This window comes from Acanthopagrus latus, chromosome 18 (assembly GCF_904848185.1).
Source record: "Acanthopagrus latus isolate v.2019 chromosome 18, fAcaLat1.1, whole genome shotgun sequence".
In the NCBI taxonomy this organism is placed as follows: Eukaryota; Metazoa; Chordata; class Actinopteri; order Spariformes; family Sparidae; genus Acanthopagrus; species Acanthopagrus latus.
The window spans coordinates 27,902,026-27,923,963 of NC_051056.1; the positions used below are offsets into that span (position 1 = coordinate 27,902,026).

Below are 21,938 nucleotides of genomic sequence, written 5' to 3' on the forward strand. Positions count from 1 at the left end.
TGTCACTTTGCTCAGTTAAGCATCTTTTAATAGACATTAATTTAACAAGTGCTCGAATGCCGTCAACAACAGCGCTGGATATAATGAAAACTGAATTCAAAATGAGAATACGAACACAGAAAGAGACTTTGATTTTGCTGCCAGCCCACAGAGGATGAACTCAACTTCAACACATTACTTCTGAACATTTTGGTGAAATTTGTGTTCAAAAACATAAACAATCCTAACAATGCATGGCAACAACGTTTGTCTCCAGACTGCATAATCATTATTTGAACAGAGGTTTATTTTAAAGAACAGCTGCCCCAATACTTATTACACTCCAAGGTACTGAAAACTGGTAAACACAGCAGTGTTGAATCAAAAAGAACTGTTGTTTCCAGGGCGGTCCAGGTCTCTGCGCCCTCACTCAAAGAGCTCGTCAAGGGCACTGGCTAAACTGTGACGGGTGGAGGGCTGCAAAGCAAAAACAAAATGAGAATGATGAGCTTGTTAGGAATGCAGCCCTTAATCTTCTCTTCTTTTGCCAAAAACCTTTTTACAGGTCTGCAAAACTCTAGCAAGTAGGTGGTAATTACAATTCTCTATGAAAATACCCCACAAATACCTCACTAATTACGTAAAAACTGACCGAGAATTTATTTTCCCATGAGCAGTTACAAAATAGCCAGTGATTTCTTTAATTAATTCCCAGGAAACGTCCAACTAGTTTCGGTCTTGCTTCCCTTCAGCATGCCGGTAAATTAAAGTGAAGCTCAGCAGAAACCAGCTGGAACTTCCCTGGAAATGTACAAAAGAAAAGTACCAGCTATTTGTTATCTGCTTGTCAGGAAACAGCAGAATATTCTAATTAAATCATGTTGGTGTAATCTATAATACGTCTTGAGATAATCATTTTGGTAATTTGAGGGAAATTTCACATATGTTGTTTTGTAATTATCACCTACTTATCATGACATGTTCAGACCTGTAAAATATAGTGTTAGCATCAATATGCATGCAACAAATATCTGTGCAAACTGTAATAATAGAGCAGAAGGCATCCAATTTCACAGCTCTGTGCATCAGAAATAGACATGGCCTCCATTAATTCTGCATTTATTTATTTATCTATTCATTAAACTCCACACATGCTGCCATAATGTTACATTAAAGCTGCTGTAAGTGATATTTTCTGATCAAAATAAGTGTTTAACAGCTCTGTATTTCAACAGTATAGAGTGTTTGATCAGTAAGTGTCTCTCCTGCCCCTGCAGCATCCACACAAAGTACATTTTCTGGTATCCCTGCCCAATTTATCCAATCAGGACAGAGAAATCCATAACAAGGTGGTCCTGTCTGCTTGTGTGTGAATGTGTAAAGATCAGATTACCGCTGCACATTCATGTGGGCTCAGAGGATTGCTAACAACAGCTTTAATGAGTTGAAGTCAGCTCCACAAAGTGCAAAAGTATAATACTTTCACATGCATTAATTCAGTTGTAGCTCACTGATGCTACTTTAACATTGATCGACTTCAGGGAATCCTGGAAAAACCCTGGTGTAATAAAATCTGTGAATTATAGCCAAACGTAGCTGTAACTGTGTAGTTTAATCTAAAATGTTACGATCAACATGTGCAAAGATTTTTTTCTTACCAACGTATAACCAGATTCACTGTCAGAGTCACTTCTGTAATCCTCGATCTCAGCCTCTTCTCTTTCTTCATTGTTCTCCTCAATCAGAGAGAGTCTGGAGAGAAAACACAGTTCATCCTTTTATTATTATCATCTAATAGTAGCTTTCACAAAATGAGTCAAATAGTGACATTTTCTAGAAAAAAAAAATCAGTTGTGGGACATTTATTCTCTAAGATCAGTCTTACAAGTCAAAGTTGGAGTTCAGGTCCTGCTGGTTCGAAGTGGACCCGGTCTGATGGGAGACGGGCTGGCGGCGTTGGGTGGCCTTCACCTTTCGCATCTGGTATCTGGTGAACAGCAACAGGTACGTGTCTGTCTCATGCTAATACAAATACTAGTGAGATGATAAAATGGGCAAAGTACTCGGAGAATGTTCCTTCCTTTTTAGCTTTTCTTCTTTCCACTGACACATCGATCTATCTACATTAATTGTGTCTTTATTTCAACAACAGAGAGAATTATTGTCGGCAGGACCTTCGGCAGCAGGTCACACATGTTTCTGCAGCTGCAACACGAGCACAGAAGAATAAGAGCAGCTGGTTGATTCAGAAACTGAGCAGCCTTTTGCCCAGTTACACTGCACAAACTACTCTTTTAGAAGAGAACAGAGAGTGGCTGATTTCTGGCTGTTAGACAGACACATTTCCGGCATTTGTCTGGTTCTTGGCAGTAAAATCCAAACATCTGAAACAGAAGATGGCAGATGCCGCAAACATGCTGATGATAAAGACTAATCTTACCCTGAGGAGAATTCATCCTCCGACTCAGGCTCATTTAAGACGCTGCCAACATCAGACTCTGTGTCTTGGGGTTTCCTGGAGTCCGGCTGCCTGGCTGGCTGTTTCTGGACAGTGGAGGTGAGGGCTGGTGTGTGCAGGCCGCCGTTAATGCTGCTGCTGTCCAACCAAGATCCTCTGACTGAGCTGGACACTGAACCTGGAGGAGACAGAAATTCATTTACAGAAGGTTATTAACAATAGATGTTTTTTCTCAAGATACTGTCATGAGCATTTGAAGGATTACATTAGAAAAGGTTGATGGGGAAGTTTTTTTAATGAAGAGTTAAAAAGTAATAAAAAGAGTTAATGTTGTTGACAGATAGAAACACTTTTTCCAACTAAGTTCAGAAAACATTTAGTGCACATGACTAATCAGCCGTTTCTCCTCTGAACGGTGAAAGAAGCTGTGTCAGCATCTCCGTGGATATTCCCATTAAATACCCTTTCCTAGATTCATTTCAACATTCACTTGCAGGTAAGCGAAGGTGACTGGTTTTGTTTCCTCTTCTTACCAACGAAGCCTATACTGCCATCATCTGACAAAACACTTCGCAAAGTTTATTAGCTCTAAACCACTTGATGGAACTGAGATGATACAGGGTGTCTGCCGGTATCACAAAGTGTCCATGTATCCTTGCATATCAGCACATACATGTGTCCATCTCACCCTGAGCAGTGGTCCTCTTGCGTTTAGCTACAGGGGTTTCATGTGAGGAGACAGCATCGCTTCCCTCCTGCTCTCTGGGTTTAGAGGAGGAGCGGGTCTCCAGAGAACGCTGATACATTTTGACTGGCCGCCAGGAGAGGGCGGCACTGGGACACTTTGTCTTCAGAAACGCAGCCCTGGGAGGGACGACAGAGTAACGCAGAGATGAGGACAAAGACCAAGAAACCTTTGTTAATATTTAGTAGCTTTGTTTTTTCCAGTTATGATGTCAAATTGTCTGATTTAAACTGTTGCTTTTTAGCTTCTTCTTTGAGGGGAAAAATGTCTGTCCTGATCTTGGAATGAGATCAACAAATGTACTGGAAGGTAATAATGACATCCTCTGGAACACTCTGGTATAAGAGGCGATACATCTATTGTTATGAGAATATAATGATTTTATTCTAAGTCTGTATTGCAGTGCCGAGGTTCAGTGAAGGACTGAAAGAAAGCATCATGGTCGAGCGAACACGTTTGTGTGGACGAGTTTGTAAGTTTTGGTTTCTCACAGCTGGGCGCGGTCCGGCTGCAGCAGCTTGAAACTGAACTCGCTGAGGATCTCCAGGAAGGCCACGTTCTGGCGCTGCTTTTCTCCCTCCTGTGGCTCCCGGAATGCAAAACTTACACCGTCCCTTAGAGCAAACACAAAACACACATCAGCTTTGACAAAATCAAATCTATATCACAAGTGGACAAAAATACTTCATGTGTGAAGTCATGTCAGAGGGCAAGTATCAGTTTCTTTTACATTCACAGAGCTGTGGCGGCCCTCGCATCAAAGTCAACACAGATGCGTGCTACTTACATGTGCAGGGCCATCAGTGGTTTGCGGACACGATGAAGGTTGATGCCAAAGCTCATGGCAAGCCTTTTTGCCAGTTCTCTAATCTCACTGTGATCCTGCCTGCTGGGATCCTCCAGGAGCATCTCTGAGTAGAGCTGAACACACACACACACACACACACACACACACACACACACACACACACACACACAAGATGACTTCACATTTACATGCCATTCATCACCACTTGTTCAGATCCTTTGATCAACACTGGCATGCTGACAGTTGTGCATTGCAAAACAATGACATCAAACTCTTGTGTCTACACTCCTGCAAACAAGGTCGAGTCATAACGGATAGGAGGAGAAGTGAATGCATCATCTGTAAAACTATAATTGATTGAACTGAACATTATCTCCTGGATAGTAAGAAAACTCGTTCAAAGTAAATCAGGTGCTGGTTCTATCTGCGCCAGTTGAATCATATATAAGAAGTCTGCAACACAGAACACTGAGGGACTTAATAATTACAGGAAATTAATATCTGCATCTGGGATTTCTATATAGTGTTCAGGGATTACACATTTTTCAGATACAATTCAAAAGGGTAGTCATATAGTAATGAGTTCTAATACATACATTCCCATTTACAAACATCTGAGGATCCACATGTACCTCAGAGACTTTCTCACAATGCAGTAATATGACCTGCTTGTGTGAGGATGAATTGTGCCTGTAGAAATAAAGCTGAACGATGTAAAGTCACATGTTGATCTGTCTGTTCTAACAGTAAATGTTTTACTATTTAAAGATGTGATTAAAATGAGAACATTTGCTGATACTATTTTCAATATAATGTAGTGTTATTATTGTCCCAATTAAAGAGTTCTTCCTGTAGTCATTGAAACTTCACTTGCCATCACAGCACACAATAGAAATATTGATTTGTGAGCGCAGACCTGCTGCAGACTCAGACAGACAGTCTTGGCGCTCTGAACTGGATTGATGAGCTTGCTTCTGCTTAAAGTCTCTTTGATGATGTCGCCGTAGTCACTGAAGAACTGGAGAAAAAACATAAAAGAGAAAAAAACACCTCAGTTATGATAATTAGTCTTTGTGATTAATGAAAATATTTTAAATATGTGAAAATACTCTGCTTCCATCTAGTCATAGCTTCTTCTAACCACCGTTCCTTCTGACTCATTCTTGGCACCTCGCTGGTTCTAAAACAGATTTTCTCACCTTCCTCCACTCTCTTACACATCCTCCCCATAATTAATTTCTTCTAACGCAATCAATTTCTCCAAAAACCAACAGTCTGTCTTGACTATTACTGTATTAATTACCAAGCTCTAAACTTGTAAACATGTTGAACCAACTGAAACACGCAGCCAGTTACTGAATATGTGTGCTTACAATGTAAATATAATAAGTTTGGCTAATTAATTGTAACTATCTTAAAGGCCTCGTCTCCCTCTCTACCTTGCTGTAGTGCTTGAAGACATCAGTGGCAGCAGTGAGGTCCAAAACCCCGTAGATAACCAGCTTACAGTAGCCGGCCAGATGGTTGCGCCTCTTCTGGAGAAGAGTTATCTTCATCTCCTCCTCACCCTCAACTACAGGGCAGAGTCAGGGTAAGGAGAGGATGAATTTCACTGATAGTTAACGTGAAAGATGTACAGGGGAGAGGCAGGGTGAAAACTTTGAGGTGTGTATAAGACACAAGCAAACAGAACGTGTGATATAAGACTTTAAGAACTACGTCTGCAGGCATAAATAATGGTAGGATCATCTTGGAGAGCTTTGCCGGTTTTAAAATCCATAAAAATTCAGTTACAAACAAACTGCGAGCTGCAGAAAGTACCACCGTTTATGCAAACATTTATTAAGCAGATGTGTTGACCATACCGTTGAGCTCAGTTTCTTCAGTGTCAGAGAAGATAAAGTCCATGAGGAAGGAAGCCATTTCTGAGCGCAGAGAATCAGACGGTAGGTGGACCAACGCGTTGAGGGCGGTTTCAGAGCGAGCTGAATTCACACTGTACAAGAGTAGCAAGTCACAGAGCAGCTCGAATGCCTGTGGAGGGAAGGAGACAAACTGTAATATTTTTTTTTACTATTTCTGTAAATGAAAATTCAGGTAAGTAGACAGAAAAAATATCAAGTTTGTCAGCATGTAAAAGCTTTCCAAAAGGGACAACTAGTCTGAAGGATAAACGCTTTTATCTGCTTTCTGATGAATGTTTGCAAAGGTATGAGCGTATAAAAAGAAACAAAAATATTAAAAAGAACTTTTTACCTTTAATAATCCATTAATGTATGGTCTTAATCGTAACAAAGTTCTCACCTGATCTCTGATGTCAGGCTGGTTCAGAGACAGACAGGTCTGACAGACACTGCAGAACGAGCGAACCTCCTTCTTCAGACGCTTCAGTTCAGCCTACAACAGATGGAGCAGACATTATAATTAAGTTATCTATTGATCAAGTTGGATAAAAGACTTGAAAGAAACACTTAACAAGAGGGTCAAAGTATTCAGTTAAAGAAATGCATCATGAGCTTAGTGATTCTGGATTAATGACGGACACTTCAAGGGATGTAAAGCTATATTTGCTATCAAAGCAGTCTCTCCTTTTAACTATGCTATCCTGCTGTCAAAGTAGATAATGGCACTGACAAAATGATCAGCCACAAATAGAGATCACCATTGCTTTGCAGTAACAGAACTATCCTACACGTAGACGTTTCATTTTGTGTTTGTGTCTGAGTGGTCACGCAGGAGGAACCCGTCACTTTGAGTGCTACTATTAAACAAAAATAGACAAAACATGAAAATAACTGGACCCAAGGAACGGATCTGAGTGCGCTCTCTCTGGAACCCTGGTGTAGGTAAACAAACAAAAGGGCTGAATTAGTGATAATGATGTGCTCAGTGTGTGTGAAAAAGAGAGCGAGAGAGAGAGAGACATCTGTACAACAAGCAAAAATGAGCTCAAGAGAGTGAAGACAGAAGCAGACAATAAATATGTGAAGAGAAATGGTACCAGTACGTAAAACAGTGAGATAAAGTGTGAACCAGAGGGGAAACAAATGTCTGAGTGTCATCATGGGTTTGGATCTACACTAACAGACTGTTGTGTTAATTGCCTGCTGTCTGTGCAGCTGGTGAATTGTTGAACAACACGGATGAGACGGAGGAGACAAATACACAGCAAGCCCACCAACATGGCCACTTTAAGCTGGCTGTCATGCGATGGCCCTCAGGAGAACATTTATCATGCAGGTCGCAAGTCGGTGCGTCACAAGTCTTGGTGTGTGAGAGACTAAGAGCGGTTCAAACTATTTCCTAACATCTAATAAAAAAACTCTGGCTGGTGTATAATGTCGGACGATCACCTCAGCTGGCGTCGCGTTGACAGCATTCACTTTGGCCCACATCAGGTGAAGAGCGGCGCACTTCAGAGCCGACACCATCAGCTGGAATTATACAAAAGGAAAGTTTAAATCAGCCTCTGAAGAGATTTCAATGTGATATGCAAAAGAATGTATCTACATAAAGCTACGTAGAAGAATTAAAAATGTCGGAAGCTAGTTGTACCAAATCCACCAAACATTCATTTTGGTCCAAACTAAAATGTTCTGTACTTCAGTTCAGCAGATTCAGAAGCCTGAACACGTCACATAAAGTCCCTCAAATGTGAAGATGTGGGACTTTATCACAGACCTCCTTGTCGAGATCTCTCGACTCCATCCTGCTCTTCAGAAGCTCCATGCAGGAGTAGAACAGCCTCCAGCCTGTCGAGTCTTTCGCACTGGAGATCACACAAAAAACAGTCTGCATTTCTACTCAGGATGTAAATCACCTCTTTCAGCACGATATGATACTGATTCTTTGGACAGCGATATGATATTTGCCGATATCACAAAATGTGACACAATACCATTTCGGTTTGATTCAGGAGTATGCGATTGACATGAGACGACACATCTTTCAATTTAATACAATCAGTTCCAGAAGAAGCTCAGAAGGAAAGACAGAAACCAACACATACATTTACCTTCTCAGTACTGCAATCCTTTTCAAGGTGTTGGCTGCATTGTATACATCATCGTCATCAGCGGTGCCCTAAAAAAACAAAACAAAACCAAAACACACTTTGTGACACTGAGGATGTCGACATCTGCCTTGTTATTAGGCACACCTAGAACAAACCGTTTGTTTGTTTTTAACTAAGAGATGTGATCTAGCCTACCATCACTGATATAAATGCACTTTCTTTCGTGCCTTTTATAACATGCCATATCAATCTGTATGCAAACTTCACTGACACGCTCTCCCACCTGCAGCACGTCACTTAAATAGGTGTTGAGGGACTCAGTCAAGCCGTCCAGCAACTGGCTGAACGCCAGGTGAGCGCGGGAGGAGAAGGTGTAGTAGTCGGAGCGAAAGGTGCTGGCAAGGTGGGCAGAAGCCTCCAACACTGTGACGTCTGTGTGTTTCTCCACGATATCACATATCTGACTCAGCAGCAGGTCCAGATACTGACAAACAGAGGAAAGATCAAGCAGAATAGGTGAAGTAGAATATGTATGTGCAGCTTTGGCCAGTTTGTTGGTTTGCTCATCTCACTCAAGAGCAATGACTTGAGTGAGCTAGTAAGAGCAACCAGCATTCACTGTGATGAGTAAATAAATAAGTGATGATGACAAAGTCAGGCTGCTCATTTTTTTCAAAGTGCCAGTGAGAGGAGAGGGGAAGTCTAAGAAGGGGACATTTATTTTGCTTTTACTGTTACTTTCTATGTAAAATTACTTTTGACAATGTTGTAAATGACATCAGGAAGAAGCTGTTAAGTTCTCAGCTGTATCAGCTGAGGGAAACTTTACAAGAAAAGAAAATTAAAAACAAAATAAATGCCTTTACTTCATGAAAAATCCCCAGTCGAGACTATACATTAGATAAGATGTTGGCCAGAACTGACAAGTCTACACATGACCTGTAGTTGGCATTTTGTGGCCAGGAGATTTATGAACTAATCTTGAACTCTGAAAAAATGATTAAAAAAAAAAACGAAAAAGAAAATATGTCATCATGTAATTGCACTTTCTAAATATTTCACTCATGTCACTGTTCTGTATGATTGGTATGGTTTTGATTATGCTTGATTACACAGTAACACTAGAATATATTCCACAGTAATTACTTCATTTAATATGTGGCGGTTGTACCAGTTTTTTTTCTCCATTTCTTCGTTATCTAATCCACCAACCATCACTGCTTTTACTGTCAGCTGGCAGCGGCAGCACTCGATGGTAAAACACACAAATCAGTTGGCCAGATTTGTGTATAAGAGTGTCCACATTTTGTGTTTATAAGCGCTGAGCTTCTGCTGCAATGCCAGAAACTTCACAGGTGAGTGTGAACATGTAGACGGGCCTTGTGGCTGGCCAATCGCAAGACGGACTCTAGCTCCTTTATGTATTAATTAGCACATGACAGATCATTAACTGTGAAGCCCTAAAATGAACAGAAATAAATAAAAAATTGTCTCTCTCTGAGCACCAGCGACACCGTTCCCTTTTTCTATTTCCGTCATGGACATCTAGGGGATACATACTAAAATATGAGCATGTTAAAGTGGGTATGAGGGGATGCTGTAGGACACAGGTAAGGTTTCAGATGAAAAACAAGATGTATTTTCTGAAGAAATTTTATAAATCATTATGTTGGTCACACTCCTACCTTCTCCAGCCTCGGAGAGCTGTTGTACATCTGCAGGTCAAAGTAGAGGGGAGCTTTGAGAAGGAGGCTCACCTTCACTGCGTCTGCAGAGTACTGCAAATCAATGAGCGATGGGAGAAAAACAGGCTCAGCTCATTAATGAATGAAACACATATATTAAACATGTAATATTGCACATATATACGTCACCTTCATTCTTAGCGTTATATGAGTGTGCACACTGTATAATGACAGTTGTACTCGAGGGGTTTTAAGTGCAAAGTTTAACGTGGCGTTAAGTCTGATGCGTCTTCAACACTTCACAGTTATAACCCGTGTTAAGTGAACCTTGGCTGTGTACCTTGGCCAGAAGCTGTGGCAAGAGGGGGATAAAGTGTGTGGTGATACGTCTCGTGTCTGGTCTCTTTGCCTTCTTACTCAGGATCTAATCCAACATGAGCAGCAACAGGACAGCAGTTCAACCATGCAGACATGCACACCAGAGGAAAAAAAGCATCATATATTATAGGAATGAGTGAGTATTTCATATGCGTTAAAAGTCATGTGTCCACAGATGAGTACATTACACGATCAATAAAGAATCAACTTGTTCACAACATGTTTAATATGTGCCTGAGACTGAAGTAAACAAACTGCAGTGTGAGAACTGTAGTGAAAATAGGAATACTATTCGCACAGCTGACTCCGATTGATGTGAATGTAATGTATTCCGGCTTTGTGTCACAAAGTTGCATATTGGAGCTTTAAAGCTATTTTAAAACATGTTGTATGATGGGTACATGTGGAGCACAAAACAAAGAATGACATCTCTCTCGCCCGCGAGCTTCAGTCTATACCATAAAACAAACCACACAGAAATGATCAGATTTGTACGTCACCACCTTCTTGCCCTGAGTTCTCCCAACAGGTGGGGTTGCCTGCGCCGCCTGTCGCATGGCGCACATCATGAGGTCTATGAGAGCCCCCTCCTCCTCATACATCAGACCTGACAGAAGAACAGACAGGTGCAGAAATGAGTGGGTGATCCTTGAGTGTACATGGTTGATTTGAAACAGATCCACACAACAAGTCGCTCCAATTTAAAAGGATTTTATTTGCCAGAGATGTTTCGAGTACGAGGCTCCTCCGCAGAATTCTGACATAAAATCCCCGTAATGGCGCTCCGGGTTGTTGGATCTTTCTGTTTTAACACAGCTCGTTATTATTTGATCAAACACCAATCCTACTGGGCACTAGGATGTGTGTGTCGTTTTTATTGCGTCTTACAACACAGAACAGTCGCAGCGATGGAACAACATGGGAGTAATTATTTTTGTGAATTGGTGTTAAGCTGAGCTTTATGCACTGTTGCACCCAAGACTGCTTGTGGAGTGTTCTGCGTTACCTTGTTCCTCACCAGAGTCCTGCAGCAGGAGTGTTGTCATAGCCTCCCAGTCTCTCAGCTCAGATCCTGCCACACTCCACAAACTATCCACCAGGTAAGCTCCATGCTCATGAAACTGTCAAAAGAGTTTACTTTGGTTTAATTTTAGTGCACAGCTGGCCAGCACCAGTGCGTTTCTAAGCTAAAGCGGCCATCGAATACAGGATGTTCTACATGATATAATGCATGGTTACAAAATCTTTCAGCTCAGCGTAGGAAGGAAAATAATATATATACATTTTTATGATGTCGTCTAATTATTCTACTTTCAAACAGCAAGCGGGAGAGAACAGAGCTGGGATCTGAAGAGACACTTGCCTCACTCTGGATGTAGAAGGAGATGAGGATTTGTAAGAAGGCAGCATTGTCACTTTTACCATTCTCCTGGTTATCTTCCGCAATCACACATTTCAGCCTGACACGCAAACACACATTAAAACAATTTTCTCATCGTATTTAACAGAAACAATAACGGCGTGGAGAAGGTAAAGGATGGATGACAGTGTACTTGTTGTAGAGGAAGCTGCCGGCTGCACATGCCAGGCCTCTGTGCGCAGCGTAAACCAGGGGATAGATGTGGGCACACTCCTCCTCGCTCAAGCCTTCCTCTGTGTTCCTGCACATGTGCACCCATTAAACATTTACACATCGACATAGTTAGTTATACTCTTTCTAATTAATCCTAAAAACATCTAATTTATACATGACTTGAGTCAGTGGAGATCATGACTCACTCGGTGAATCATCAGTATTCATGACAAAGAGTGCCATCACAGGTATGAGTAATCATTGCACTTCTATCGTAGAGAAACTGGACTTGGAATCATTTCTGGACAACCAGGATATATTTGCACTATTATTTACACCTTACATTTCTGTTTTGCTGAGCGTGAATCAATTTTTCAGATAGAAAATATTTTAATCAGGGGGCTCAAAGAGTTTATTAATCAGCGATTTGATGTGAAAAGCCTCGAACCTTTCAACCAACAGCGCCCACAATCAGCTATATGGTGCAAAGACCAAAGACTAACTGAATAAAATAAATGGATCGTATTACTGCTGATGCTAAATTCACTTGAATAGCACTGTTCTCTGTAAAACAGAGGGAAAGGTAAACACGGATGGTATCAGTCAATTTAGGACAATTTTGTCGATATTCCAGCCTCATTTGTTTTGATCTACTAAAAAGGAAATTCCTGTACTGTATGTTTCTGATAGTGGCACAGGGAAACCACCAGAGACAGAGACACCCCTCACATTTGGATCAGCAGTAACAGATTGACCACTTCCACTGCCACGTCTGGGTTCTTGTCCAGCACCATGCTGAGCATCCTCTCCTAGACACACAAATGCACAATCATGCCAGCAGACAGACATAAAAGAGACACGCGCAGATATGCATAAATGTACCCACACCCACAGACATACATGCACACACACACACAAACCCCCTGATTAGGCGCTAAGCCACGGCATGAAAACCATTTATCTGCGGCAGCACATGTGGCTTAGGAGGGTTTTTATGTGTTTGAGGACAGCTTATTAACCATCAGTAATTGGCAGCAATTAACGCATCCAGACACACGCCCAGACAAAGGACAAGAGCAGAACAACAAACAGGAATGGAGAAAAAAAAAAAAGGCAGAAAAAAAAAGGGGAGGGGGCACAAACATTCCAGAAAAAAGAGACTAAGGCAGGCAACCAAATAGAAAGAATACAATAAGCCGAAAACAATAGATTAAAGAGAGATGCTGAAGCAGACAGACAGACAGAAAGTCAGCAGGGAGAATAGAGGCATTAAATGAGGAGTAAGTCTATTCCAGAGGGACGCCGCACTTTAAATCTGCTGGTGAAAAACTCCAGGCGGCCAATGAACTCCTTCTCCTGGTACAGGCCCTGCAGGGCATGCACACACTGCAGACGCACTGGACTTTGCTGAGGAAAAGAAGAAGGAGAGAGAACAGTAACACTCACACTCCACAACCTGCATGCAGACAGATGCACAAGTGTGTTCAAAGTGGACATTTCTCTTTGTGTGAGAGCATATCTGTGGATCCCTCCTGCATCTGTTTACAGATTTTCAACAGTAGTATCTGGTGCAAGAGGTCGTCAAAGCCTATAAATCATGAATATAAAATAAATAGCTGCTGAATTTGCAGACAGCTGCTTCCTCTGTGACATATGTTACCAAGGGTGAGTGGTGAAATGACATCATTGTAACATCTCCGTAATGTACTGTCTGATGTCCTGTGTGTTCTGGTTTACCTTGTCATACAGGGTCCATCCCAGGTATTTGAGACATCCGTCATTAAGGAAGTCCTCAGGGTTTGATCTCAGCCACACGCCCAACTCCTCAATACAAGCTGCTCGGATCTCAGGCAGCAGGTCCCGGTAACGGTGCACAAACACACCGCGGAAGGTCCCGTTCATCATGGATACGAGCTCCCCCCGGTTCTCCAGCAGCTACAACACACACAAGTAAAAAAGACGTACATATAAACATGCGTTTAACCTTTTTCATACGCAGTCTGTGGTTCAGCTGGAGTAATGATCTTTCTTGCTATGAGGACCAGCGGACAACCAGTCCTCACACTGAAGATGTTTATCTTTATCCAGATGTAAGTCTGTATAATTGTAGTGTTTTAACATCTATCACTGAGGGTAGAACAGATGTTAATGTTATCTTCACATCGCAACAGCATCATAAAGTACCAGTTGTTTTATTCTTAAAGTGACTTCACCAAAATGTATAAGAACAGTAAGAATACACTAGCAGTTATCCCTGGCAATAAAATACTTAATATCTCAGAATTAATGTATTTAAAATTGTTGAGTATATCATGTATTCTGGATTTTCTACTCTATCAGCAGAACCAGGCACCGTGACTCATTGATTTGGGAAATCCATTTGGATATTTAAAAAAACAAAAACAAATGAACAACCTGTCAAGAGAAAAAACGTTAAGTGGAAGTTGGTGTATTCGTGCCGAGAACCAATTAAACCAGGTCCTCAGGAGCAGACGCTGGTCCTCTCTGAGTATCACATATTATTTCCATGATGTCACATCACTTTCAGAAGTCCTGACCTCTATGCTTACTTTGTGAAAGTGGCAGTGTGTCTGCACTCTGGCCAGTGTTTTTGTGTATGTGTCACCTCACTGATGGTGGCCTGCAGCTCCTCCAGTCTGTCGGAGGCTCTGTCATGAGCCTCCTTGCTGTTCTCCATGTCGTATTGCCGCTGGGTGGTCTGCAGCTGAACGGACACTATCATAGCAACTTTTGCCAGCCCAGTCATCAGCTTCATGGCTAAAAGCCCAAAACATGTAGAACCAAGTAAAAAAACAGGTATTGGTTTTCACTTTGTCTAAACATGTTATTAATTTCCTCTTCTGACACACACAAGTAAGTAAATACTGGGCGATAATGTTCTGTCGCATCACATTATGGATGAGCTGAGGTTTTGAAAGACAACAATAAGAGACAACAAAAGCAGGCGATACAGGAGGAGCACATTCTGAAACAAACAAAAGAACTTCTCTTGCAACTAAAACAGATGTCAGCTGAATGAAGCTGAAGTTTGTTCGGCCTCCTGAGAAACATGAAGAAACCCTCTGGTATCTTCAGCATCAGTTACAGGTTTTCACCCCAATTTGAAAAGTAAAGCAAGGTCATAAAAGAAAAACCTTCCTCTTGCAATTAGTTTGTGTGTGTGTAGTTTTTCTATTTTTGTGGCTGTACTGTACTTTTGTGCTTACCAAGCAGAGTACTGGTGTGTCTGAATGCTCTGACCTGTGAGTCAGACAGGCCGGTGAGCAGGGCCATCAGGGAAGGAAAGAGATACTCATCATACACGAGGCTATTCCGACAGGAGTGCACCAGAACACGAGCAAATTCGCACAGGCTGGCTTTGAAACGCTTCAGCAGGGGGCCTGGAGTGCACAGAGGGTAGTTCACTGACTCCTGGAGGAGGAAAGAAAGAAAAAAGAAACAAGAAATGGATGTCACATCTTACACTGCGCCTAGTAGAGATATTTGAGACAGAAGCCTGTGGATGGCTCGGTTAATGACAATTACATCAGTGGCAAAACAAAGTGATTAACTCATTGTGTCGATTTATCAACATTAGATTTTAATTGGAGTGTTTCATCACGCTGTGCCCCATCCTTTGACTCTCAATCTCCTGGGATATGGAGGTTGCTTGAATTTCCCGGCAGGATTAAAAGAAGCAAGACGGACAACAAAGACTATAAACTCATTTCAAAACATATGAATCTTTATTATCAGAATTTATTCAAAAACTTCGTCTAAACTACTGTTTTTCCCATTTTTCGTTTCTCACCTCGTTGAACTCTTTGGTTAATGTGCCGATGATCTGAGCATTCTGCATGCTGTCAAACATCTCTCGGCTCACCACACCTGTACAAAAGAATGAAATGTTAAATGGCCCAAAGAGCTGAACATAGATACTTTTAATAATACAGCAAGTGTGATTCTTCATGCTATGATTTCTTTTCATTTTCATTTCACTCTCGCAAAATATTGACATGGCCTGTTGTCAGCAGACGCAGCATTAACACAGCACGTTGACGGTGCATCGTTACCATGCTGCTAGATCAATAGTTGACTGCTGATCATCGCCTGAGCTGAAATTGGAAAGATAATCTCTTGAACTCTGAACCCCCCCACCACTCATCTGGTGGGCTCCATCTTGACCTCTGACCTTTGCATCCGCAGGACTGAACAATGAAGTTGATAAGCACCAGTAGTCCCGTCTCTCGGCTCCGCTTGTAGCAGTCCAGCCACTCGTCCACCACCGTCTTAAAATGGACAGCGAGAGATAAGCCAATGAGAACAGTGGGCTCCGATCAAAAGGGCAGATGGATAATATAACAATATGTCATTTGAATAACATAATGGATTCAAGCTCTAACCTTTATTACAACCATTTTCCTTTTATGTTTTTCATTTCAGTAACAAATGTGGGTCTTCATGGGACTTTCTCCTCTTGCTTCTATTTTCTGCCCATTTTAAAACTAGTAGTTTTATTCACCATCTTCTTTGCATAATCAAGTCTGGCAACCGTGGCACCAGTACACAAAAAAGACACTTCTTTAGAACATCTGTCATGTTGATAAAAACAGTGTAACATACGTCAAGTGTAATAAATTGGACATGGAGTAGAATAATGTAGTAGAATAAGCATTTAGTCTGGAACTGAGAATCCTTGGCGTAGAAGAGACAAATTTCATGAACTGCAGTTTGCCAGATTTGCTGAATGTATGAAAGCGGGCTTTCACCCAGAATCACCATCTGCATTGTGTTGCTGTTCTATACTGTAGTGACAGACTCCTTTTATTGCTGCCGACCACATTTTTTGTCTTTCTATTGTTATGTGGTCCTTCTTTTCTAGTCCTAAACCAGAAGAGACTGGGCTCAGGACAACAATGGTTGGGATGGACGCATGCTGTCAATCATTGATTACACAACCCAAGGAAAACACTTTTTCCTCTTCGCGTATCAAAGGCAATTCTGTAGGGTCACATCAGTCAGCCACTGACAGCAGATGACAATCTCACTCATTGTTGCTCTTGGAGCCTTGTTTCTCTTCTCATTACACATGCCTCCTTCAGCACCTCCCTCCCTTCATGCGTTTATCTCTTCACCCCCTTCCCCCGGTGTTCAGATCAGGGTTTGCTCACCACCATGGCGGTCTTTCCAGAGCAGACAGCATCGTAGATATCCACTGCACTGATGCCCGGGTCCTCCTCATTCACAGGTCTATGAGAGGCCTGTCTGTTTGTCCCTCGGGAGGGCTGCTGCAGCAGGGAGGGGTCCGGAGAAGCAGGGATGGGACTAGTACTTGGGCTGGACATCGCTGTCAATGCAGCTTTACGCCTGGGTCTCTTGGGTGGCTTAAAATGAAAGAGAGATGGGAGGGCAGCTAAGCAGGGATTTAAAGTGAATTGATGTAGTCAACTAAATTAGTGGTAGCCAGGGCAAGATAAGGTGTAGGCTTGAATCAAACATCTGCTATAATGTTACAGTTATTATGATTTGGATTAAACCTTTCTGATCTTCTGTGTTGAACAGAGATTACTGACAATGATACAACCATGACTAAATGAAATGAAAAATACCAAACTAACACAAGGTGATAGCCCTGATGGACTCTCTTGTGAATAATAAGTACAAAAACTAAACGAGACTTAACTCTTTTGAGAGAGAATAAGATAATTTACCGGAGGTCCAGGCACAGCTGGTTTGGTTCGCTTAGTGGATTTCATTGTGGCCTCAAAGTCACTGCCAGAATCTGAGAAGTCATCCAACTCCTCAAGACTAAAAGGCAAGTGAAAGAACTGAATCAATACAAAGCACAGATCCAACAAGTAATCATTACTAAGGAGCTGGGCATATATTGTGATAATAATTCAGCTGGTTTGAGCACACAAGTTACTATATCCCTCATGTTAATGAGGCTTTCTGCTGCTGCTGCTGTGGCCAACAGTCGGATCAGCTGAGCAGGCGCTTCCAGTGTCTGTCAAATTATCATCTTTATGCCGATAAAGTCCATTCAATATTAATCCTGCTCTCTTTACTGATTAATCTTAGCTACTATAGTTGCATACATGCCTCTAGTGCCTTGCAAAAAACCAAAAACAGATACAAGATTCATTATGAGCAATATTTAAGAGATACTTGGGTCAAATGTAATTTTAATTTTAGGTTGGACTGAGATATGTGGATTGAGTTTTGGCCAGTAAACACAACACAATAACTACATAAAACAATGTATCAAAAATCTAGTTGCTGCCATGATTTTTCATGTGTTTCAGAGTCAAGTAAAACATTGAAAATATTATTACTTGGGGATTTAGTAATTCACGCATGAAAGGTTTAAATGAGCAAAAAAAGAACATGTAACATGGTACCTACCTGTCCTCCACTGAGTCTCCAGCTGGCATTTTCGGTCGGAATTATGAGATGGCGGGCGTTCACAGAGACCAGCTGTGTGGGAGGGACAGCTAGCTTAGCTGCAGGACAACACCAAGCTAGCTAGCACCTTCACAATGACCTAGCATTAGCTGGCTACGAGCAAACCGCGTTTACAGTATTTCAAACGCCATCGACCGGACGTACAACCTTTATTCAAATGTATTAACTACTTACTAAAATGTATCATGACAACAAGTAACGTTTAAAACATAAAATATCAAACTACTTAAACAAACTCTGTTAGACTATCACTCTCAAATCTTGCTAAGGACCACACCCATTAGCAGGTGATCGCTAGCATACAGAGGACTACTACAGCGAAAGTTAATTAATGATCATTAGCGAGCTCATTAATTCATTAATTTAATACTTGATTATCCCTACTGATCAGTATCTTGTCCCTTTCTCCTCTTGCTCCGTTTATCGCGATTTTTTCTTTCTCCGTAGAGATTCAAGGTCGTGTACGAAAAGGAGCAAAGTGATTCTGGATGTTGATTGGCCAGCGCCTCATCAGCTCAGAAGATGATTGGTGCTTACAGAAGGTCCCTGGATGATGATTGGTCAGTCTGTTCATTAGGAGTTCTTCCATATTTCCTAACAACAGTGACTTTAATTTTTCATATTTTATTATTTTTACATATTGATAAAGCTGTTTCTAAATATATGATTGTAAAAAAAATACACCTGTAATTTGTTTTAACCTCTTTATCTATATTTCTTGTGTAAATGCATATATTTTCTGTCATATATCATATTGTATACATGTATGATGTTGTAGTCTGCTCTGTGTCTGTCTTTCTGCCTGTCTGTATGTCTGTCCAGTATTTAGGACCCTGAGGTGGCTGGCTCAGCTGCTCCTCGCCCCGCCACCGCAGGCTCCTCACCCTTTTCTCCCCAGTCGGTCCCCCTCTGCACGGTCCATTGTTCTGTGTTTGGTGGGCTCCGACCAGAGTCAAGCTAGCCGGGGTGAAACACACAGCTTCCTGTCCGAACCTTCAAAATAAAACACTCAGCGCCATCCAGTTAAAGGCTGACTGTGGGTCCCTGTGACATTTTACTTTTTTTCCCCCTCAGCCCATTTCTGTACAAAAATCAATCAAAATCAAATCAGTTTTATTCACATAGCCCAAAATCGCAATCACATTGCCTTGATGGGTTTAAAAATCTGTACAGTGAACAACATCCTCTGTCTTCATTCTTACTGTGTAACACTTGTATAACGTTCTTATTGTATGCTTTCTGTCTCTGCAAAAAGTCTGGTGCAGCACAGAAAATGTCTGAATATGGTACTTAAAATTATTTGGAAGATAAGTGTAAGGCTTCAACATTTCATGCCCAGGCAACTTTCCAGGGGGAAAAAGAAACATGTTTGCGACTGAATAAACACATCAGATATGGCTCCTTGACCCTGTTCCAGTGGCGCTTCCATTTTTTGGCCCTTCTAAAAGAATAATCCCTTCAGGTCCTGCCTCAGCTCCACATCTGCGCTCAATCTTCCTTTTGATCTCTAAAATACTTCAATGCAAAGATATCTGAACATGATTACAAAACATTGTAGTTGTATGTATGAGCTGAAAAAGGAAAAAAAAATAGAGAAATTAACAGCAAACAAACTTTTCAAGGGGTTAAAGTATTACTGTTTAGAATTCAATTTGGGACCATTCATATCTTGAATTGGTGACACCAATTTTCTACCAATTATCTCCACCAATTACATGGTAAGTAGTCTGATAATTACCAAGCATCATGTTTTTTATTTTTAGGTAGTAGTCCTGGTAGTAGGTTGTTTTGCTTGTTTGGTGAACAGTATAAAATCCTTTGCAATCAACTGTGAACATTAGTGTTTTTCTCTGCATCTCCTTTAATATTCAAGAATCCAAAAGTTTGCATTATCAATCAGCTTTTAGTAAATCTAGAATTCTAATATAAAGCTGCTTAAGATAAATCTTTGTGTCATCAGTAGGTCACTTTGGAACTTACCATGTTTTAACTGTATATTTATGTTTGTGGTAATTGTTGTATTTATCATGAAATTTCATTCAGCAGTGCAGAGATGCCACGTGAAGAGAGGATGAAAACTGAAAGAAACAAAGAACATTTTACATTTTTTGTTTGAAAAGTTACTCAAACACAAAAATCACTTATCAACTAGTTGTCAGTTATTTTCCTTTTGACTGACCGATCAATTAACCGTTTCATCTCCATGTGCCCATCTTAACTTTGAGCACCTGTCCCTCTGCAGGTCTCTGCACGGCCCTGGTCAGACTATGCAGAAAGAGTTGCAATCCCAATAAACTTTCCTCTGCTTTTATTCTGAAACCAGCGGTGTTTCCGGTGTCGCGCTGCTCACTCCCGGGCTCTTGACTCAGTGTGTGTGGGGGACGGGAGTGCCTCGTTCAGGATCCCTCACATCTACCTACAGGAGCGGATCTCCCAGGAAGGGACACACCAACTGGACGCGGTCGATGGAAACATACGTGCGATGTAAATAAAAGAAATCCGGTCCGGATCCATCAGGGGGAAAATTATGACTGTTTTAAACAACTGACGGGAAACTGTTACTTTTTTACTTTTGCGTGAATCTAAACCGGCCACACATTCATTCATTCATTCATTTAGTCATTTATTTACAAAGCTGCTGTCTGGTTTGATATAAACCCGCCGTCGCTTCGTGAGGATGGACACCGGACTATCTCTGCCCAGGTACCCGCTGCTGGTGCTGCTCTGCGCGGTGTGCGCGCTGTCGGGGACCCGGAGCCCCGTGGCTGCTGCGGGGAGGAGCTGCGCCGACACCCGGCAGGTGTACGCGGAGAAGGGCTACGGCACAGGCACCGCACCGCTGACTCAAATCTCCGGTAACACTCTGCTTTTTAACCTGTTAGACAGATTGTATATACGCATAAAGCTCATTCAAGCTTATTATTATTATTATAACATTATTATTATTATTATAAAATTAAAATGTGTCTGGTAGGTGCTCTAGTTTAGGATCTCTGCACATTGAGGTCATAATAAAAAAAAAAGCTCCTCATCATTAACATCTTACGGTTGCAGGGGGGAAAAAAAAACACCTTTTCAATAACAACAAATGTAAGTGGCAGCTGTAAAGTGTTGTCTGGAAGTGCAGGGTGGCTCAGAACTCAACTCAGACGCATCAGAGAAACAATGCTGGAATATCATGGCGAGTTTTCCTCCAGAGAAATAACGCAGGGCGGTTTAAAACAAATTACACCCGCCCCCTCCTCCCCTCTGTGCTGTTTAAATAGGATGATTAAGGGGATGAGCAAATTGCCAACACCGGTGCAACAAAGAACCTCGCCCCTAATTAGTCTTTGCCTACTGGCCCACTGTTAAATCCCTGCATGCATATATATATATATTTATATATATCTACACCCACAGGCGCTGCTCACTGGTGATTATCTTATTTGGCCAATAATAGACAGCATGTGGATTACAAACCAGCACCAAAACCAGCACCAGAACACAACATATGCTGGTCTTGCTGGTCACCAGCATATGTTTCTGTTCCTGCCCTAGAAGGGAGGAGGAGGAGATTCATTTGGATGTTGCTCTGAAGAAAAAAAAGTGAGGTTGCAAAATGATGGAGAGTCTGAAAATGTGTTTCCTGGAGGTTCAGCTCTGCATGTAGCTCAGTGAGAGGATGGTAGAGTGTGTGTGTGTGTGTGTGTGTGTGTGTGTGTGTGTGTGTGTGTGTGTGTGTGTGTTGTCCTCAGGCAAACCTGCAGCTTCCCCCCACAAACAAAAAGTACAAAACAATAAGTTAAATATTTGTGAGATTGCAGATCTTGCAGATTCGAGGATTTATTTT

General features: G+C 41.5%; 2 protein-coding genes and 2 long non-coding RNA genes across 6 annotated transcripts in view; 2 read left to right on the forward strand and 2 right to left on the reverse strand.

Annotated features, from left to right (window-relative positions):
• On the reverse strand, nt 1-18,623 carry LOC119007071 (cohesin subunit SA-1). 3 transcript variants are annotated; one of them, XM_037076424.1, is made up of 32 exons: nt 18,491-18,623; nt 18,047-18,118; nt 17,353-17,449; nt 16,813-17,025; nt 15,834-15,930; nt 15,453-15,529; nt 14,869-15,073; nt 14,268-14,419; nt 13,379-13,576; nt 12,950-13,048; nt 12,371-12,450; nt 11,622-11,729; nt 11,432-11,528; nt 11,087-11,189; nt 10,572-10,675; nt 10,031-10,114; nt 9,691-9,783; nt 8,289-8,489; nt 8,006-8,073; nt 7,672-7,759; nt 7,344-7,424; nt 6,295-6,387; nt 5,856-6,024; nt 5,430-5,563; nt 4,907-5,008; nt 3,970-4,103; nt 3,674-3,796; nt 3,111-3,301; nt 2,420-2,615; nt 1,865-1,966; nt 1,638-1,731; nt 1-456 (listed from the first exon to the last, which is right to left on the reverse strand). In XM_037076424.1, the coding sequence occupies exons 2-32, from the start codon at nt 18,073-18,075 to the stop codon at nt 406-408; spliced, it is 3,663 nt and encodes a 1,220-aa protein (XP_036932319.1). In that variant the 5' UTR covers nt 18,076-18,118; nt 18,491-18,623; the 3' UTR covers nt 1-405. The 3 variants fall into 3 exon arrangements, with proteins under 3 accessions (XP_036932319.1, XP_036932320.1, XP_036932318.1); XM_037076425.1 differs by having other exon boundaries at nt 3,126-3,301; nt 11,075-11,189; XM_037076423.1 differs by having other exon boundaries at nt 11,075-11,189.
• On the forward strand, nt 18,533-19,512 carry LOC119007076. The gene is made up of 2 exons (XR_005070997.1): nt 18,533-18,666; nt 18,929-19,512. It is a non-coding gene; the product is annotated as an uncharacterized LOC119007076 (long non-coding RNA).
• On the reverse strand, nt 19,264-21,334 carry LOC119007075. Its single transcript, XR_005070996.1, has 3 exons — nt 21,252-21,334; nt 20,087-20,981; nt 19,264-19,677 (listed from the first exon to the last, which is right to left on the reverse strand). It is a non-coding gene; the product is annotated as an uncharacterized LOC119007075 (long non-coding RNA).
• The window catches only part of gpc2 (glypican 2), a 14,107-nt gene continuing 12,952 nt past the window's right edge, over nt 20,784-21,938 (forward strand). Inside the window, exon 1 of the mRNA XM_037076427.1 lies at nt 20,784-20,961. Coding sequence (XP_036932322.1) covers nt 20,784-20,961 — 178 coding nt within the window. The remainder of the gene's footprint in view (nt 20,962-21,938) is intronic.

Excerpts from the sequence above, each read along its gene's own strand:
- LOC119007071 (XM_037076423.1), bottom strand. The coding sequence starts at position 18,075 with ATGCCAGCTGGAGACTCAGTGGAGGACAG. Across the intron at positions 7,425-7,671 it reads CGAGAGATCTCGACAAGGAG|CTGATGGTGTCGGCTCTGAA; the intron begins GTCTGTGATAAA and ends GTATAATTCCAG. Across the intron at positions 3,797-3,969 it reads CCACTGATGGCCCTGCACAT|GGACGGTGTAAGTTTTGCAT; the intron begins GTAAGTAGCACG and ends GTTTGCTCTAAG.